Consider the following 21,339-nt stretch of genomic DNA (forward strand, 5'->3'; position numbering starts at 1 on the left):
CAAGGCAGCTTTTCTCAATGGCTAAGAGCATTAACTGAATATATACATTTTCTATCTTTGGGTGTCTGCTTTCCAGGAAATCTGTTTTTCCCATTTCCACATGTTGCACTTCGCTCAGACAAGATAAGCTTAGCCAAACATTTTTGCAGGATGCAACTTATTACACTAAGCTGGAATTAAAGGAGGACAAATAGGAAAATATACTAAAACTAAGGAACACATATGCAAAATTGATAAATGCATAGTAAAACTTGATAGTACACATCATAAATTTCTACATCTGTCAGGATTTGAACCCTCACACCAATAACGCCTCAGAAAACATGAGGGATGCCTTAGTCTTGGCCATACAAACAGCTTTGCATTAACAAAATGAAAAATCATTCTTCACACAATCAAGTGCATTAAAATGTACACCACTATCAAACCATCAGCTGTGATTTGTACATTTAATTCTCTTTACTAAGTTTGGACATAGATCACACAATCTGTCATATTTATGGTTACAAATATACAGCTCTGTGTTACCTTTTGGTGTTTCTTGATCATTCATTACTTATCTAACACATGCAGTGTGCAAACCATTCTATATCATTTCCTTAACATGTGAGAGGATATTAACTGTAAATAATATGATATGCAATTGTCAACAAATGAAGTCCAGGTTGGATGGCCCAAACACACATATACTGTTCTGAGCTACTCTTATGGCAGGAACAAGGGTACACTCCTCTTTTTTTGGGGGGGGGGGGCAAAGCTTCAGTTACTGTTATGGCACAAACAAGTCTGAAGACTGAAACTGCAATGTGTATCATCATTTTCTAACTTTTGTCTTTAATGATTTACCAGTATAAAGGGATGGTGCTAAACTGAGACCATGCAGGGAACATCAGAATTCTTCAGAGGTATGACTGTGTGACTCTTTCATATCTGAGGTCTTCTAATTAATAATATACAAATATAAGTAAAAAGTGTCAGGTGTCAGATGTTAAGGTACTGTAATCTATCAGCTACATCCTGTATATGCTCACATTACAGTATAATACTCTGTTTCATGGAGGTTTAGACATTTTAGCAGCCTGCATTACTTACAAGTATATTCTTCATTTGGGGGTGGGAAGTGAAGCTGCATTTATGTCATGATGCTTAAAATTACATTATTATGATTGTTTCACTGATTTTCTAGCATCCACCCTGTGTATTTAGGTCAGAATATATGTGGTGTTACATGTTAAGGACAGTTCTGTATCAATGTTAAGAGCTTTTACTTGCTCCTGTTTCCTTGTCGACTCCTTTTCATGGCTGTATTCAGAAAGTTTTGGAATACAAGGCCAACATGAATATGGAGACTACATGTTTGCTTTAGAGGTTGCTGAATTGCTCCACCATGTTGATTTCTTCATAGCATAAAGCTTATACTGTACTTTGCATGCCACAAACGCTTCCGTATTTGTGTGTGTGTGTGCGCACCTTTACACAGGGTTTAATGAATCTAAAACTTTTCCCACCATGTGTGCATCACTACGCAACATGCACGCAGTATTATATTGTACGTTGCATGCCACAAAAGTTTCCGTATTTGTGTGTGACTCTACACAGAGTTTACTGAATTTAAAAATTTTCCCACCCATGTGTGCATCACCCCGCAACATGCACACAGTAAAAATTATCGTGTAAACTTTATTGAATCCCCCTGACTGTATTCATTTCACATTCACTGGTTTTGTGCTGTATTTGTGCCTATTTAGAGCTTTATAAAGTTTTTTTTTCAGTCCACTGATGCAAAATTTTACATTCAAAGAAGCGAGAGATGAGTTGAATAATTAAAGTAAAGGAAACACCAGAATTCAAAGAAAGTCATACTGAAGCCTAGAAAAAAAAAGAGTCATCCAGCCTGGTCTCATATCAGGAAATATCTGCTATTAATCACAACTATAAGCTTTTCATGGCAATAATTGCCTCTTACAATGATGGCAGGTCTTTGGAAAACAGTAAGCCTGTTCAGACAGGCCTTACACTCAGAACAACTCTTTTAGAATCTGTCTCCATAGTAACTAATTATATAATGTTGTGTAAGATATTGTTCCTGATGTTTGGTTTCAAAAATCATAAAATTACTAATTAGGTGAAAAGATCCAATAGTGACTACTAGAGGGTTAAAATAAAGACTCAGAATGAATAAGTTTTGGACAGACTAGTATTACTTGGAAATTAGAAAGGTATCCAATACTTTTCCTTTCATATGTTATTAAAGTTTATCTACTTTGGTTTTGGTACTTTTTGTAATATATTTTATGAATTAGACTTTAACTTGTACAATGCCATTTATTTAATATATAGCTTGTATGTTTATAGACATTTTTGTATCAATAAAATAATGTTTCTGCAAAACCAAAGCAAAACAAAAAAGAGAGTTAGACAGCTGGTAATAGAAATTAAAACTACCTACCTACACAGCGTGGACTGTTTGCACTTAACTCATAACCTTGATCACACTGGCACCGATAAGAACCAATGATGTTAAGGCAGACAGCATGTTTGTCACAGATGGTAGCATTTGTACATTCGTTAATGTCTGGAAGAAAAAAAGTATATATATATATATATATATATATATATATATATATATATATATATAAATATATATAAATTAGATTATACATACCTGGTGTAATAATACTAAACTCTAATTCGAGGTATCTAAACTAAATCTTACTGTAAATATCAAACAATAATATTACTTTATATAATAAACAGAATTGTTTAAACAGTATTCTTACTTATGAGAATATACAAACAGAATTACTAAAAATCTATCACACTGGGTTTATTTTTCTTGTATTGTATACCTCTAAATATGTATTTGTCTTTTATATCTACTTCAGTTTGTATTGTGTAAAAACTTTCTGGCGATATTTTACTTAAAGGCCTCACCTTTCGTTTCGTGCAGAAGTGGGCATGTCGCAAATTGATTGATGACCAGGTCTACATATGTAATGAGCCATGATCGACATGGCATGCTAATCTGCTGTTGAGATCACCATGCGCATGCTAACACAATAAAAGTATGCATCTAACATACCACCCCAAAAAAATTAAACCCCAAAAGTGGAAGCATATCAGTAACAGCATAATCCCATACGCGTGCTAACGCAATAAAAGTATGCATAAAACATACCACACCAAAAAATGAAAAATGTGTTAACAGCAATCAAGCACAGAGATCTTCTACTTAAGAAACAAATTAATTAACCCACCAGCTTCATTTAATAGTGGTAGAGTGTTATTATTTTGCTTTTACTTTGAAATAGAGTTAGGACACTGCTCTCTAGTCAATGTCTACACATCATACTGGTTAACAAACTTAAGGTCTGATTTTTCAAAGATCGCTTTCATATATTGCTTTTTTTCACCTGATAAAATGCTGTAAACTTCTTACAGGTGACTTTTTTAGATATATATGAAATATGCAACAATTGACAAATAGGGATTATTTTTGTGTGTCCGTACATTTTTAGACTGAAGTTTTGTAATTCTAATCACTGGGCTGCCTCAACAGATATCACCAATGTTCGGACGTTTGATAAGGTAAGTAGAAAATTATTGATTATTGTAATAGATTTATTTCCTGTCCATAGGTGTGTAGAATGCACGGTTTCAGTTTTAATTACTGAATTATTCTTTTTTTATATGTTATATTTATTACTGATGTGGGTAACGTTTTATTGTTTTATTACATGTCAATAAGTGTCTTTAGTGAAGGGCTTCATTTTTAATAATGAATTGTAGTGGTTGCCAGTGAACTTGTTTTATTTTTTTTTACATTACATTCTACATTTGTAGGGAATGCATATTCATTAATGAAATATCACAGGGACGGGTTCTGGGCGGGGCTTGCTACTGCGCATCTGGTGAGGCCTTCAAGTAAAATATTGCCAACTTTCTTGACTTTCAAAGTTAAGCTGATGTTATGTAAAAATTTATGTGATTGTATGGAGTTTTTCTCCCTGGGCCTCCACTGAAAATGGGCCATTGGCCCAGTGGACTGTCCCAGTTAACAAATGTCAATAACATAATAAAATAATAAAAATAATAATTCCCAGCTACAACGGCTGAACAGCTAGGAATGGAGAGAGCTGTAAGAGATGCAGTTAAAACAGACTAAGTGATCTGATATTTAGTGCCATCATACACACACACACACACACACACACACACACACACACACACACACACACACATAGGTTTCACCAAATAATATGTTTAATTAAACATGAATAGTTGTATAATGGCACTTTATTTTAAAAGTTACAAATAGTGGTGTACTTTATGGACAACTGTTGTAATGTTCCCCTTGTGGAAGGAATTGTGAATACAAATGCAAGTATCACTTTAAAGTATAGAGAAACCTCTTTAAATTAGTAAACAGGATCTCATTGGGTTGCTTAGCCTGTAGCAATCATTTGATTACATTGTATAGAAAATGTGGGCTTCGGCACCAGAAGACATGGAGAAGTTGGCCTATGAGTACAGTGGAAACTGCTGTCTAGAAGAGTAGTACAGTAGTTATGGTTGATCTAACTAAGATGACTTAGAAAATAAGTAGGTTTGCTTCAAGAAATGCAGAAAATGCAGCCTGAGTATGCACCAAGATTGCCCATGGTGTTGTCATGACAGACTCCACTCAGTACTGTCACAAGAGACTTTTTTGTTTCGTTTCCCCTGACACAAAAGTCTGTACTTTTAGGTTTTAGTTAGCAATGTAAATTGATAGTGTGTACTGACTGCTTTGTTTAAATTCCACATTGCTGAGTATGGTGGCCAAAATGTGGCACACTTGTTTCTTGCCAGACAAGATCCATAATACACATCACTGCTTAAAGTTTGAGCATAACATTTACCCAACCAAGATTTGTACCTATACTGTGGTGAGAAGGACTTTTGTGTGGCACACAGATGCCAACTACCATGGAGAAGTGTCTGCAAATGAGTGCTACTGCTGCCAAAGGGATGTAGCAGTTGCCAATGACACAGTGATGCCAAGAACAGCAGCAGTGTTTACATTGTGAAGGAAAGATGAACACCTCAAGGTGTATTTAGTCACCTTGAAAGCTATGCCCAGCAGGAGAGATGAAACTAGAAGAAATGCAAAAGATTCCTCTCCGCCCCCCTGAAAGGTGAGCACCAAAAAGCATTTATAGACACTGAAGGGACTGAGTACAAGGATTATGATAAAGTCAGAAAAGTCTTGTAAGTGCAAGCAGGTGCCATTTCAGCAACACAGGCTCAGAGTTTTCATAACTGAACATTTTCTTTTTACAAAACGGTAACACAACAATACAATTTAAAACATGTTTGTAAGTTATGGCTGGATCCTGAGGATCAAGATACTAAACAGAAAATTGTAGAAATATAAGCCACTGTTAAGTTCTTCTGGGCTCACTGCCATACTGCAAAAGTGGATATTTCACAGCACAATATTAAAATGAGATTCTGTTATGTAATAATACTATGTTTAAAACTAAAAAAATCTAAAATCATTTTAGATTACAAATGCCAGAATACTCTGTTTTAAATGTGGAAAATTGGTCACATATCCAGGTTTTGTACAACCAGTAACAACACCATCACATGGTGAAGGCTATACAGCTTCTGATGCTATACCTGTGGAATATGATGAATTGTCTGCTGGAGTCTGTTTTCTGTTTTTGTGTTAATGCTAACTTAATGAAAAGAAATGTTCTACCTGACGGCAGGAAGCTGCAAGTGTTACTAGACTTGGGTAACACGGTGTCTGTTTTTCCATAAAATTTGTCTAGATAAAGAAAACTAAAACATTAGCAGTAGTAGTTTTCATAAATGAGAATAAGAAAAAAAGGCACTTTTCCGTTAACGGGGCAACAGCTTTCTTGGCCTCAGTTCTTACCCATACCTTATTCTGAGGTATACTTTCTCAGTTTGATCAGTGACAGTTCTCTTTTCCACATAAAAAAGGTTTATAAAACTTCCAATGCTGACATTTTGTAAATACTTTTTTACCATCATAAAATGAGTATGGATGTTCTGTTTTGCCTGCTTGTTCCTCATTTGGAAAGGTAGGGATCATGCCGTACTTGCTAAAGTGAAATTGGAGAGTTGTGCTCTTTATTAATTAACTGTGATAGAGCAAGTCTCACTGCATTCTATAACAATTCAAGAATCTAAATGGCAATGCTCAGATCTGCTCTGAGCTAAAACAGAATGGCAATAAATATACTGATCCAAAGGATATTGCCAATATCCTGGCAGATCGATTCAGTGCCAACTTCACCCCCCCACTCACCCCCTAAATGGCCCATCTCAATACCGGAAGATTGCCAAATTCCAGTAATAACGGCCACACAGGTACAAAACGCACTCTCTAAAGCCAAGAATACAGCATCCATGGGACCAGATGACATCCCGGGCTGTGTACTACATGAACTACAATATGAACTGACACCTCACCTAAGTGTCATGTTTAATCATAGCCTCACCTCAGGTTTCGTGCCCACTGAGTGGTGCAGAGCTACAGTTATCCCAATCCACAAGGGGGGATCCACCTTGGATCCCGGAAACTACCGTCCCATCAGTCTGACAAGCCTTATCTGCAAGGCCATGGGGCGTATTATCATGGAACTTATAAACAAAGACATTGGCAACCTTCAAACACTGGACCCCACCCAGTTTGGGTTTGTGAAGGGCCGATCTTGTCTCCTGAACCTGATTGACTTCTTTGAATCAGTCTCCAGAGCCATGGACAAGGGTAAGGTGGTCCACACAGCCTATCTAGACCTTGCCAAGGCCTTTGACACCATCCCCACTCTGGAATCATAGATAAACTTACTAAGTTGGGTATTAATCCCTATGTCACCCAATGGGTTGCTAAATGGCTTACTGATAGAACCCACACTGTAAAAGTAGCTGACTCCAAATCCAGCTCCAGACAAATGACAAGTGGAGTACCTCAGGGTTCAGTCCTGGGGCCGCTCTTGTTTGGCATCTACTTCTCTGAAGTACAGGTCAACACTAAGGGACTCTGGCTAACAAAGTTTTCAGATGACTGCAAACTGGGAGCCATTATTGAATCCCCAAATGATGTGGATACTCTACAAAAGGGCCTTACAGAAACAGATGCTTGGTGCCAGAGCCATGGGCTCAAGCTCAATGCCAAGAATCCCCTTTGGGAAAAAACATGTATCCATGAATTACCATATAGGTGGCAGTACACTAAACACAGAAAGTGTGATAAGAGACTTAGGGACACAGGTGGACAGTGGTCTCACCTTCGATAACCACATCGCCACAACAGTCAGGAAATCCTTCTATGTGGCACACCTCATCACGAAGGGCTTTTCATCCAGAAAAAAGGAGGTCATTGTCCCACTGTACTCATCCCTCATTAGACCCATTATAGAATACAATGCCCCATTTGGTATGTACCTCTCAAGACATCTGCAACAACTGGAAAGGCCTCAGAAATACCTCACTAAAAGAATCACAGGCCTAAAGCAGATGCCCTACGCTGACCGCCTTAAAAAACTCCAGCTATACTCTGTCGCATATCGTCTACTCAGAGGCGATCTCTGCTTAACATACAAGGCCATGTCAAACCCAGAGCTGTTGGACATGCTACACTTAAAGAAATCCCAATCCCTCAGAGCTACACGCTCCAGGGATCTAAACCTTGTCATCACAATAAACAAAACATGCTGGAGGGATAGGTTCCTGACCCAGAGACTCCCCAGACTCTGGAATAGATTGCCCATACATGTCAAGCAGAGTGCCTCTTTGGACCTCTTCAAGAGGAACCTTGACGTTTGGATGGGAGAAAGGAAATTCACCCCAGGGATCACGTCAGTCGCTCTGCTAGACAGGGGTCCAGGAAAGTAAATAATGTGGGAAGAAATAGCCAGGGAATTGTTATGGCTAGGCTTGTATCGGCCCTAGGGCTGATAGCCTAGTACCAACCTATGAACCTATGAACCTATGAAGAACAGCAGTTAATGGGTGTTTTCAATAAACTCAAGATAGCTTTTGGATTTGGAAAAGGTGAGAGCTGGGTGCATTACTTGCAAGAAAAAAAAATGAAAAAAATCATACTATTGCTTTTGCATATTTTAATTCTGCTGCAGTGATTGTAGATGTAAATCATGGACATCACTGAAATTCAGGGATGCTTGACAGCCCCTTAGGCACACACCACTTCTGCATACTGTTCCCTGGCGAGTTCTGACATTATGAACACATTTATCCAGTTTGACAGGTACGGTAGCAGTAGCAACAGGGAGAGTTAAATATACCACAAAAATACGGTTTACTATCACAATGCCGACGTGCTATTGCACGGCTATGAAGTATTCGAACAACAGATGTTCGAATACTTCATAGTTCGGCAGGTGATGTGAGCGAATGTTATCATTGCGAATGGACTGTGCATTCGCAATTATAACATTTGCTCATGTGAGGGGATCACAGTACAGTGCGGTTAGGGAAATATTTCCCTGTCCTCACTGTAGTGCGATCTCAGAGTTGGAATATTAAGTTGGGGGGGGGGGGTGCAGCCCCCCACAGGGGGTGCAGGGGGGCTTGCCCCCCTACATAACTGTGTTTAGGCTAGTTAGGTAGGGAGTTACGGGAAGGGTGGGAGTGCTGTGTATTGTCGAAAATGTCGTGAGCGACATTTTCGACAATACACACCTGTTTTCGACATTAGGGACATACGGAAATGTTAATTTCTGATGTATAAATTTGAAAATTCAGACACGTTTTGTTCTGATTTTTGAATTTATGATAGTAAACCCAAAAATACAACTGTCATTACCACAAAACCGTTAACGAGGCCAAGAAAGCTGTTGCCCTGTTAACAGAAATGTACTGAAAAAAATATCCTATTAGCGAATGACAGGTTGAAATATTAACTGGAAATGTTATTCTCACTGTCACTATTGTCACCATTTTAAACACAATAAATTTATAGACAACAACTCTCCCCATTGTAAAGACTTACAGAGACAATGGAGGAGTCTGCCTTCTGCTTAACCATTTAACCAGAATGGGAATTAGAACCAGCGAGAGAACAAAGGAATAAGTCTGCAGATACATCTTGGCTTACTACAGAAAATGGGATGAGCAACCAATGTCTGAATGTATGAAACCCATAAAGACCAAGGAAAGGTGCTGAATGGGTGCAGAAAGCAGAAGAATCTACACTATTTAAAAAAGTATATAATTAATAGAGCAGCCTGAAAGGGTCATACCTTTCAATGAAGGGACAATACACTGTAAAATATTACAGGCTGAAATTGCTACAGTGTTTGGAAGGAGAAGTTGTTGTTGTTTGTCTTTCGGCTTTTGGAAGGAGAAGCAATAGTAATTAATATTAGAATCAGTGAAAGGGAAAAACTAAATGAAGTATATACCAGGAGAAATACAGAAACTGCACAATCTGAACAGAATTCTGAAATTTCTGTCAAAACATAAAATCCTAAGCTGGAAAATTATAACTGGTAGATGGGTGTTGGAGGGAAAGAGTCTGTCAATAAGAAGGATCCTAGTTAGGAAGCAGAAACACCTGGTCCAAGTTATACACCTGTTTCGATCAAAGGAAAACAGAATTCTCAAATAAGGGACGACTGTAGGAAAGAAGAACTTGTAAGTTCCACTGGAGGTAAGCCCGTGTTGAATGACAGTCAACTTAAAGAAGATAGAGTAATAGCGAGAGAGAGATTAAGAAGGTGGTAGTGATTTACTCTGAGACAGAGGATGTGAAACAGAAGGAAGGAAAAAAATAAGAAAAAGACAAGCTGATGTATGTTGAGAGACAAAGCAACTATCAGTACAGCTTTAACGATATTCTAGTGTAAACAAAACTGTAGGAGTCTCAGATAAAAGAAAGAGGGTTCTATTCATTAGGTACATAAAAGGAAGAAGACAGACAGGTAGAGGCAGTATCTGATATTACAGAGTACTGGTGTGAGTTTCCCTTTTTGGAGGAGGGTCTAGACACTGAAACTACAGTGCTTTTGCCAGTAGGAGAGGAGGCAGTGTTTACTACAGTGCTTATGTCAGTATGAGAGAAGGCAGTCTTTACTATTCTTGCCAGTAGGAGAGGAGGCAGTGTTTACTACAATGCTTGTGTGAGAAGGAGAGGAGGCAGTGTTTCTACTTCACAACAAGAAAGCTTAGAATACAAAAATAGTCCTGAGAAGGACTTTTGGTCTTTTCTTTACTTATTCCAGACACAAAATAAATGAATCCAGAAAGAAGAAGAAAAAGTTATTGACACAAAAATTTCCATTGAATGAAGTGTATTCTATCCTGTGTATTCTTAAATTGAAAAATCTAGAGAGGTAGGCTCATGAAAGTTGTGAGTGAGTCTATACCCACTGGTTGTAAGGTGCTGTCATGTGGACAGAATGGGTCAGGATAAATTATTTTAATAAATTATTTTAATATTTTAATATTTTAATTTTCATCAGAATGAAGACAGTAAAAATAAAAATATACATGAAATAAATAATGTTGATTTTAAATTTTAGGCTAAATATTTTAGTAAGAGTATATTTAAGGCAGTACTTGCAAAATATTGAAATAAATGTTACAGTTAATAATATGTGGATCTCATAGGGAAGGGTGTCTTTAAATGGAGGTGTGTGTTAAGTGTCACGTGATTGATGACTTTTTTATTTAAACTTTGCATTTGTACATGTCTGTTATCTGAAGAAGTCTCCCTATAAGGAGAGACAAAAAGTACTTAATAAAACTGACTTTATTTTTTACTTGTGGGTAACCAGTGGAGTGATTTCCTAGCTTTTTTATCCAGTTTGTGTTTTTTGGCCTTTCTGATGTTAGCATGTGGAACAAGCCCAGTCTCTACAACAAGCTATATATAAAAAATAAGGTAGAATCAAAGAGTTTAAAGTCTAAGACCAAGTATTGGTTTTAGTTCTGTCAGTAGAAATACATTTTAGGACAGAGTGCAGAGTACATTTGATGAACAGAGAAATCAAACCCAGTGAGCTATCAGCAGTTGGCAAAAGGAGACAAGAGGAAATATATCAATGTCGTACAACCCTGCAGGATGGTGCAAGGCTCTAGAGTTAGCTTATCAGAAGAAGCCAATGAAGTAGCTGGAGAGAGGACATTAACCTGTATACGTGCAGCACAGGTGGGCAACACACTGTATAAACCCACTGAAACAACAGCTAACAGAAATGTTGTTGATGAATAAAGTCATACTCTCTGAATTACCTTGGAGAATGAGCTTAATTCAACACCACACTGAAACAATACCTGGAGAAAAGGATAACCTGAAGGTTTGCAGTATGACTGTGTCACACAGACAGTTAAGTACATCAAGAAATAAGAAAGGTGTTAAAAATGGGGTGAATCAAAAAGTGAATGGAATAGCCCCACAGTATTCATCCCAAAGACTGATGGCACAATTAACTTCTTTAATGATTTCACAAAGTTAGAAAGTATCTCCACATTTGAAAATTACTTTATGCCTAGAGCAGTCAAACTGATAGACGAGGGACTGCATAGTTCTTATCTACACTAATTCTCACGAAGGTGTAGTGGCAAACTCTCTTAGCACTTAAAACCAGAGAGGAAACAAAATTTAACACTCATGATGGCTTGATTCATTCTACCCCTTTAGGTTGCATGGTGCTCTGCAACACTTCAACTCCAATGGATAGAGTTTTAAAAACCCAACACTCACTCTGATGATAGGGACTCCCACTTGGATGAAGAGTAGGCTGTTCTAAATTAACTGAGATAGGTCAAATTAATTGTTATTGCAAAAAAAAAAAGCAGTATATGAATGACTGGTGTGAAATACTTGGATTATGTGATAACCTGAGGAAAGGTAAGCCCCCCCTAAAACAAAAGAGAATCTGCAGGTCATTAAAACCTTTCCAGTTCCAAGCAAAAAAAAAAAAAAAGTAAGAGCATCCATAAGGATGTTTAGATTCTAGAGGAAATATTGCCTCACTTGATCACAACGGCATCCCCTTAATTTTCTTACTGAAAGACAAGATGACCCAAAACACTAGATGGACATTATTTATTTATTTTGAAATTTATTTCACATTTGTTTACTGGGAAAGTCCAACTGAGCTGAGACCCATTTTCAGTGGAGGCCCAGGGAGACAAGCTCCACATAGTAACAATACATAAAAAAAATTATATTTAGTGATGATTTCTATACAATGGAATAAACATAACATAGATATAGTAATTAAAACACTAATACAATCAATAATAAGGCATACAGAGTTTGCACAGTTTGCATTATCTTGCAATATTACAGATAGCATAGATACAGTGAGAGAAACCGTAGGTTAATTATTATAACTATGGTTAACAGCTGATAAAAGATTATAAAGTATATGTTTACAGATAGTAATAAAGAAAAGAATTAGTATAGACAAGCTATTTTATAATCACTTTTTGTTCAGTAGTAGTAAAGAAAAGAGTAAAGGAGAAGTGAGGGAGATGGAGGTCAGGATGAGATGAGGGACAGGAGAATTTTTTTTGGGACAGTTACTGTTAGTAGGATGTTGCTATCTAGTTATGCATGGCAAGGGTAAGGGAAAAAAGTGTAGAAATAAGTTACTGAGGTACTTTTATGAGCAGGGGAGAAGTAGTAGCAGTTCTTTGCTAGCCTGAACTGTTGCATGAGTAAAGCCATGAGTTTGTTAAATTACTTTTGAGTAGTTTTATAAATTGACTGGGGTTGAAAAGTGGCTATAATAGAGTCTGGATGTGTATTCTAGGTTTTTGCTACATGGTAGGAATATAGAGAATGTCCTGCAGCATTTGTGGATTTGGTAAGCTGCAATAATGATTTTTTTTTTTTTTTGCTGAGCAAAACATACGTTTATTAGATTAGGGCTGGAAAATATTTAGAAGAGCTGGAGTTTTCTCATAGGTTCATAGGTAGATACTAGGCTATCTGCCCTAGGGCTTTTATAAGCCTAGCCAGAGTGTATTTGGCTTCCGCCTCCCTATTAGATTAGCCTACTGTGCCTCTGTAAAGTAGGTCACAGAAGGTACCCTTTTAAGATTAGTTTACTGTGCCTCTATCTAGCAGGGACACAGAAGAGATCTCAGGGGTGAATTTGCGATTTCCCATCCACGCGTCCAGATTTCGCTTGAAGAGGGTTAGCGAGGGGCTGTGTCTAACATGAATTGGGATTCTATTCCAGAGTGAGGGGAGCCTCTGGGAAATGAATCTGTCCCTCCAGCATGTCTTATTTATTTTTGTGTTGAGGTTTAGGTCCCTGGAGCGTGTAGCTCTAAGGGACTTGGACTTTTTGAGGTGGAGCATGTCCATTAATTCTGGGTTTGACATGGCTTTGTACGTCAGGCATAGATCGTCCCTGAGTAGGTGGTAAGCAACTGAGTAGAGCTCAGTTGCTTTAAAGTAGTTTATGAGCTATGATTAACTGATTATAAGCTAAGAGTTGTAGTAGTTCTAACCAGGAGAGTTTTTAATGTGTGGCAATGATGTATCATAAGAGTAGAGTTTGTGGCAAATTTTGCTATTTTGTTATAGCATGTGTCTAGTTTATGTAAGTCTGTCTTTTTATGATTGATAAGTATGGGAGAGGCATAGAGAAGTGTTAACAGGAGATGGGTTCTGGCAATAACTACCCTAGAACTATCTGTTATAAATTTTTGTTTCTGCATAGTTTTCCCTTTTTTTTTTGTTTATCTTCTTAATTGCTTGGGATATGTGTAAGTCATATCTTAGTTCATTATCAATCATGACTCCTAGTAGTTTTATTTGTGGTTTAGGAGTAATTTTTGTATTATTGTTAACAGAGATGTAAAAGGTAGGTGTGGGTTCCGAGGGTCTGATGGGTTAAAAGATCATGAGTTTGGTTTTATTAGAGTTAAGTATGAGCTGTGAGATGGTTAGTCATGATTCAGTTTCAGTGAAGGACTTTTAGGTTATGTCTTGAAGCTGCTGTATGGCAGATGCAGCACATGTAAGTGTAGAGTCGTCTGCATATTGGATAATGGAAACTGGGGTGGGGGTGTGGCAGTGTTGAGATCATTAGTACAAATACTGAAAAGAAGGGGACCAAGGATGGATCCCTGTGGGACTCCTAAGCTGCTGTATGGCAGATGCAGCACATGTAAGTGTAGAGTCATCTGCATATTGGATAATGGAAACTGGGGGGGGGTGGCAGTGTTGAGATCATTAGCACAAATACTGAAAAGAAGGGGACCAAGGATGGATCCCTGTGGGACTCCTAATGTGACTGGGAGTAAGTGGGAGAGGTCTTGTAGCCACTTTCCTGCTTGCTGGCAGCCTGCTAGGTAACTTTGAAACCATGTGAGAGCAGAGGTGTTGTAATTTAGGTTGGTGAGAACAGTCAGTAGCTTGTTGAGGTATACTGTATTAAATACCCTAGACATATCTAGAAAGACTGATGAAACTATTCTACCTTCATTTCTCAACTGATTGATGATGTTGGTAAAGCTGAGGAGGGCAGCTGTGGTACTATGATAGGGTCTGAAACCATGTTGGGATTTGGTCAGTAGGTTATTGGTTGTGAGATACGAATGATACCTTTCTAGTAGTTTAGCTAGTGGGGAAAGAATGGTGATGGGTCAATAATTTGTGAGTTCAGTTGAATTTCTGCCTTCATATAAGGGAACTATATGTGAGATTTTCTAGATACACTGGACATATTGTTCAACAATGGACCGATTAGTAAGTATTGACACAGGGTAGTAAATGGCTTCTGCTGCTAATTTTAGGAATTTGGCTGGTAAGTTATCAACTGCAATTGTGGTAGGTTTCAGTTTCTCTAGTAGTTTTTCTGTGTTTTTTTGTGGATATGGGTTGGAATAAGAAAGTATTGTTAATATTATTTGTTGGTTTGGGTGTTGATGATAGATAGGGCTGATTATTTTGGTTAGAGATAGAATAGTTTCAGTAAAATATTTATTAAATTGTTCTGCAATGGTACCTGAGCTGGCTGTTATATTGGGGGGAGGGGTTGAGGTTTGTCCAGGATGAAGGATATTTTTGATTGTGCTCCAGATTTTTGTGGATTTCCTAGATGTTTCCATTGTATATTAGTGTAGTAATTTTTTGTCTAGTTTGATTTGGTGTTTCAGATTATTCCTGATTTTTTGATATACTGATTTGGTTGAGTTTTGTTAGTATGCCTTAATTACCAAGTCTTGTCCATTAGCTTACGCAGGGTTCTTGTTTCATTGGTTAGCCATGGATATAATTTATCTTAGGTTGGACTGTTCTAAGATCTTTTAAGAATGTTAAGGAAAGTATTGTTAAAATGTTCTACCTCACCATTTAGGGACAAGTTCTTAAGGGGAATCCAGTTGCATTTTTCAGAGTGTTGATTAGATCTTGGGGGTTGAAATTTTTCTTATTACAGATTTGGCAATAAATGGTATTTTTAATATGGTTGCTGAGTTGCCTGAGGAGGCAGGTTGGCATGTGGTCGCTAAGACTCTCAGGTAGGCAGACTGCGTTTTGGTACTGGCAATGTTTGTTAGTCAGTGTCCAGTCATGGCTAGACTGTCTGTTTGAATTTTTATCTGTTCTTCTAGGACTTTGGATAATTTCTGTGAAGCCATAAAGGTTGATATGATGGGTCTATGTCAATTCTTCAAATGCTTACAATTTCGAATGTTACATGGTCGAGACCAAACGTTCGAAATTTCAAGTGTTCAAAGACTGACTTTCAACGGCACCATATGGTGCAGAATGGGAGAATTTCCCTTTTCTGCACTGAAGTGCGGTCTCGGAGTTGGTACATTTAAGTAGGGTGTGTGTGGAGGGCACAGCCCCCCACGTGGGTGGTGCAGGGGGGCTTTCCCCCCTGCTTGCACTGCTAAGGTGTGTTTCTTTTTCTTTTTTTCTTTTATTTCATATTTGAACATCCAAATGTCGAACATTTGGTCTCGACCATGTAACGTTCGACATTTTGGATGTTCGAATATTTAACATCGACCCAATATGATTGCTGGGGTTCTTTGAGTTACAGGTCATCCAGTGCGTATTTAAATTGCTAATAACTGTACCTCCACAGGATTGAAGAAAATTAGAGAAATAATCCATGCCAACTCACACTGCAAACTATGTTATTTAAAAACAGTTATGCGCGTTCATTCCTACTCGTTTTCAGAACTAACTCAGACCTAATTAAAATATCACTGAAAACAATTTAATTAGTTTAAATAATAAATTGCCAGCAACACGACTAAAAACAACCAATAACAAAACATTCCATTAAGAACTTAATTAACAAATATTAAAATGTCTTAATTTTAAAATAGAATTTATAGAGCATGAATCATTTAAGCATTGATAACTTGTGGCATTTAATTTTAGTTGCCACATTAACTCTCAGGCTTCTAAATCTTCATCAATAATTCACCCCGTGGGTCCTTTTCAATTTTCAATAGCTCAAACTATGTGCACCAAAGTCCACCAAATGTTTATTTAAGGCATTTGTAGTTTTTTTCTTTTTGATAACCAACAAATGTTCATATACTCTATGCTTAAAAACCCTGGAGGTCTTACCTATATAATATGCAGGGCAAGCCAAACACTGAGACAAATAAACATTTCATGAATTACAATTAAAATGTCCCTTAACCTTATAGTTTTTCCCTCTTATCTTAAAACTATACAGTGAGGAAAGGGCAAATTTTCCAATCTACATTGTACCGCGATCTCAGTATGACCAGTTTAACGAATGGCATGCTTGATATAAGTGCACCAAAAATGCTGTTCGCTGAACTGTGAACTGAATTTTCGATGAACTAATAGGGACCCCTTCATTGAAACTGCCCATGATGATGGTTTCCTGGGCAATGGCATTTGAAATGTATTTGAGGATATGTTATTGTGGAATCATTATTATCTAGTGGGATATAGGGGGCTATTAAGGTTATATATTTGTTCTGGTTGATGGTCAGTAGTATCTCAGTATTATTTAAATTTTGTATACTGAGATTTAGTGGTTGTAGTGTGAGGTTATTCTTAAATACTATGGCAACTCCTCCGCCTCTTTTCTCCTTTCTATCTGCCCTAAGTATGTTTTAGCCTGGGGGGAGGTGATTTCATTGTCTCAAATGTGTGGTTTCAGCTAAGTCTCTGTTAAGATGGTTATATCTGGGGAGTAGAGGTGGCATGAAGTTCTTGAACCTTATTAACAGCACTCCTGAGATTTAGATTTATAAGAAGCAAGTCAGAGCCTTTATGAGGTAAGTTAAGTATATTTTGTGCTTGAGGGTGGGTTGGGGGTGTAGTCAGAACCTGGCTTTGGATGTATCTTTCCACATACTATAAGTTTAGTAGCTATGTTTATTAACAGGTGCATGAGTTTGGATATGTGTTTATAATAGCTGAATGAAATGTTTTTGGAGCTTGTTTAAGAGGGGTTTATGAGTTAGTAGGTCACAGAAACTACTATTTAAGATAGCTGGTGATACCTTCAAGTGAGTGGTTTGCATGGGGGGGAGGTGATGGATGTGGTTTTGTGGTTGGGAAGGGGTATGGTCAGATGAGAATGATAAGTTGTTAAATGGGCAGCTGTTGAAATTAGTAAGAGTATTATGCCATATAGTGGTAGTATTTTGGTGTTAGTGGGTTGTTTAAGGAGTAGACAAACTATTTTGTATTAGAACAGCTGCAAAAGCTTAGGTAGGAAGTAAAGGTCACCGGAGGATTTTAGGTGATTAATTATGATTTTGGAAAGGTAAAGTAACCAAAAGGTAAAATACCTAGTTATATAATGTGAGTAGTAGTAGTTAGGTAGAAGGGACTAGGAAAGATATCATGTAAATTATAGGATTATGTCATGTAGTAGTTAATGGATCTGCTTGCTGATTGGATAGGAATCTGAGTGGGAGTGATGTGGTTTAAATAAATCTAGGTGTACTGGGGCAGGTGGGAATAGGGGCAGGGTAGGGTAGCGGAGAGAGCCCGAGTGAAGCAAATGGACTGGGCTGGAATGGAATTGGAAATGCCCAAGCAAACCCACAAAAAAGCAATCTGTAAGTATAAGGCAGCAAGGCAGCTCAATCATGTGCTAAAATAATGTAAAGTAGTATGAAAAATACATTTTTAGGATAAAAGAAAAATGTATTTTGAGATGAAAGAAGAGAAATTAGCATTAGGGTAAAGTTTGGGGACATTAGAAACTGATAATACTTTTAATGCTTTGATGGCTGGTTACAACCTGCCAAGATTTCAACAACTTTTCACAGTATACACAGAGGCTTCAAAGGGGGGAATTGATGCCTTTGTTTCAGAGCCAAAGAATGGGGAAGACCACCCAGTTTGTTATTTAAGCCAAATGTTAAGCAGAGCTGATATGAAATACTCTACAAGTGAGAGGGGATTGCTTTGAAAGAAAATGCTCTATCTCTTTCCTAAAATATTATTTACTAGGTAGAGAACTGATCATGTTCCTCTCATGTGGCTACACAAGCACCAAGATGGTCACACCAAACTTTGTTTTTGGGACTCTTTTTTTAACCATTTAAATTTAAAGTAGAGCAACCAGCCACAATGTGGGTGGCTTCTTGATGGCATGTAAACTATCTAATGGATATGAAACAAAGGCTTTGAAACTGGGGAGGGGTCAATGTAGCATAATGTGAAGCCAAACAAGATACTTAACTAAGCTTGAATAGTGACACATTTTTGATAAATAAAATACAAATATTGTACTTCTGTGGACAATTACTCCAATTTTCCTTTGTGTAAGGAAATATAAAGACAGTTGTTAGTGTATGTTTAACGTATATAGAAACTACATGCATCAAGCAGAGAGGATCTTACTAGATTGCTAATCAAGCACCAATCAGTCAAGTATATGGTTTTAAAATGAAGGCCTTATCCTCTGTAACCAGTCAGAAGTGCACAGAGGGAATCACTGCCCTGAACAAGGGTTCTGGGCCATTTACCTCCCATAGTAGTGACTTGGAAGACTTTGAAGTGCATGCATATTTTCTGTCAAGAAATAATATAATTGTGTAAAATCTAACAGTAACAATAGATAGCCTTCTCTTCTCTGTTACAGTATTCTTAACATGAGGAAATCCCTACCAAGGGCAGCCCAATGTCCGGCCAGTATACCATAGCCTTTAACTACCTTAAGGTACACTGTATATGCTCCTCGCTTAAATAGGGCATAAAAGTGATGTCTGGACGTACCATCTTCAGAACTGAATGCCCCAACAGGAACAGTAGTCCAAGGAAAATGAGGTAAACAATACACCCAAAACAGAAAAAGAACCAGGGGTAGGAGGGAGGGATTGAATACTGCAACAGCAAAGCGAAGGACATCTATCATTATGGTAAGATTTTACTGAACTATACTATGTCATTCTATTCTACTGTCGCAGTATTCTTAACATGAGGGATAGTGCCAAAGCTCAGGAAGAAACCTGGGAGGAGGAAGGACCAGTAGAGCTCTGTAGAAAGCCCTTGTGGGGATGTCAACTAGCTGGTCCAGGGCATTGTAATTAATGACGTCGAGGAATCTTTCTGCAAGTGAGTTTATGCATGAGTAATTTCCCCAGTCAATGGATGGGTATTTAAAGTCACTCAAAACCATGGTGTTTAGATGCATCTTGATAGAATAGGCAGAGTGGGTGTCCTGATTCATGGAGGGGGTCCCGTAGCTGGCAATGACTTCAATAGGTGTCCTACCAACAGTTAATTGCACCTGAAGTATCTCCAGGGAATCATGCTGTCTAACCAATCTGGAGGAATAATATTGATACACCGTCTCCTTTAGTTTTCATTCCTTCAGTTTGTGGGCTGAATGTGTGGAAGGAGATGTAGCCCAATATGGCTGGGGTGCTCTCCACAGCCTTGAACCAGGTTTCCATGACTACAAAAATGTCTATGTCTTCCAAGGTGAGGACCACTTCCAATGAATGCAGTTTCATATTAAGACTCCTGATGTTCAGCAGCAAAACCTTGACGTTGTTCTTAGATGAAGTTTTTACATTGGGAATTTTGTCCTTGAGACACAGCCTAAAAAGGCACTATGGTTTTGGCAAGAGCCTTGGCCAGTAGCTGAAATCCCAGGGGTGACAGATGAAGACCATCTCTGGCAAAGCATCGAGGTCTGTCAATCATGTCATCCCAGGCTGGCAGATACTGTATCCCCTTGGAATGACACCAGAAACTAATTATTTAAGTCAGTTATTTTCTGTTTGTATTGAGGCATCATCCTAGGTGAAGGTAAAATGCTGCTTAAGACAAACCACCCTGAGACACATAGTCTGAGAGGTCAATCATGCCTCTCTTCATATAGTCTAGAGAGGTACATCTCAAGTCATTCATGCCAACATGGACTATGGCAGAGTCATAACAGTACCTGTTGTTGAGATCCTTGAGTGAATGTGTGATATGGTGGATCCTGGCACCTGACAGACAGCTGACCATGACCTTCTCCTTATACAGCCTGGTGAGACGGACATCTGTGTGTGTCACAATGGAGTCAGCTGTGACTAATATGTTTGGTTTTGTGTTTTGCCTTAAGGGCTTGACAGTTGAGATACTGGTATGTGAGCTATTATGTGTACTGTGTTCTGGAGAGGAAGTATTAAGTGTAGCATGCTTGTGTTTGTGTTTGGGAGGTCTCTGGTGTTTAGGTATGTTTCTGGTGAGGACCTCCACATATGCAGGTATGTGGGATGTGGGTTTGGGTGGAGTAGGAGATGAGGTGTGCATGTTGGTGACTGGCTCATTGTCATATGTGCTGAATGGTGTATGAGAGAGCATGGATTCAAGGTTCTTAATATTGTTGCATCTCTCACATGTTGAGTTTGTGTGGTCTAGGAGCAGATGGGTGTCGGTGAACATTAGGCAGTTATTACATCTAGTCCAATCACCTTCGATTAGATGGGACCCAGACAGCACTCTCCTCCCATAAGGGTGCAGAAAGGTCTTCTCCAACAAAGATGGCTTGAATGTGATGCTCAGAGTTTACAAAACAGACTCAGAAACAGCAAGCCAGGAACTGGGCTCTGTTACAGCTGAACTAATGCAGCATGCAGTAAAATATGGCCAAATATTTGTGGGAAGCAATAGCCAGGGAATCGTTATGGCTAGGCTGGTATAGGCCCTAGGGCCGATAGCCTAGTACATACCTATGAAACAGTTCCGACAATTCAACCAGACAGTAGAATACAAATACTAATTAAAAGTGCAATTTAAGATCAGAAACAGGTACTTATAGTTAGTTGGATGCCTCAGATCTTTCAGTATCTCAGTGAAGAGCTGGTTTTAGTGCTCAGGTGATACAA

General features: G+C 38.2%; 1 protein-coding gene across 1 annotated transcript in view; it reads right to left on the reverse strand.

The window, feature by feature from the left end:
• Positions 1–899: 899 nt before the first annotated feature.
• Positions 900–21,339, reverse strand: part of LOC122793921 (latent-transforming growth factor beta-binding protein 4-like) — a 2,484,519-nt gene continuing 2,464,079 nt past the window's right edge. The window contains exons 26-27 of the mRNA XM_044062009.1: positions 2,450–2,575; positions 900–940 (exon numbers count right to left, since the gene is read on the reverse strand). Coding sequence (XP_043917944.1) covers positions 900–940; positions 2,450–2,575 — 167 coding nt within the window. The remainder of the gene's footprint in view (positions 941–2,449; positions 2,576–21,339) is intronic.

This window comes from Protopterus annectens, chromosome 1.part0 (assembly GCF_019279795.1).
Source record: "Protopterus annectens isolate FY-2018-M chromosome 1.part0, PAN1.0, whole genome shotgun sequence".
Classification (NCBI taxonomy): domain Eukaryota; kingdom Metazoa; phylum Chordata; order Ceratodontiformes; family Protopteridae; genus Protopterus; species Protopterus annectens.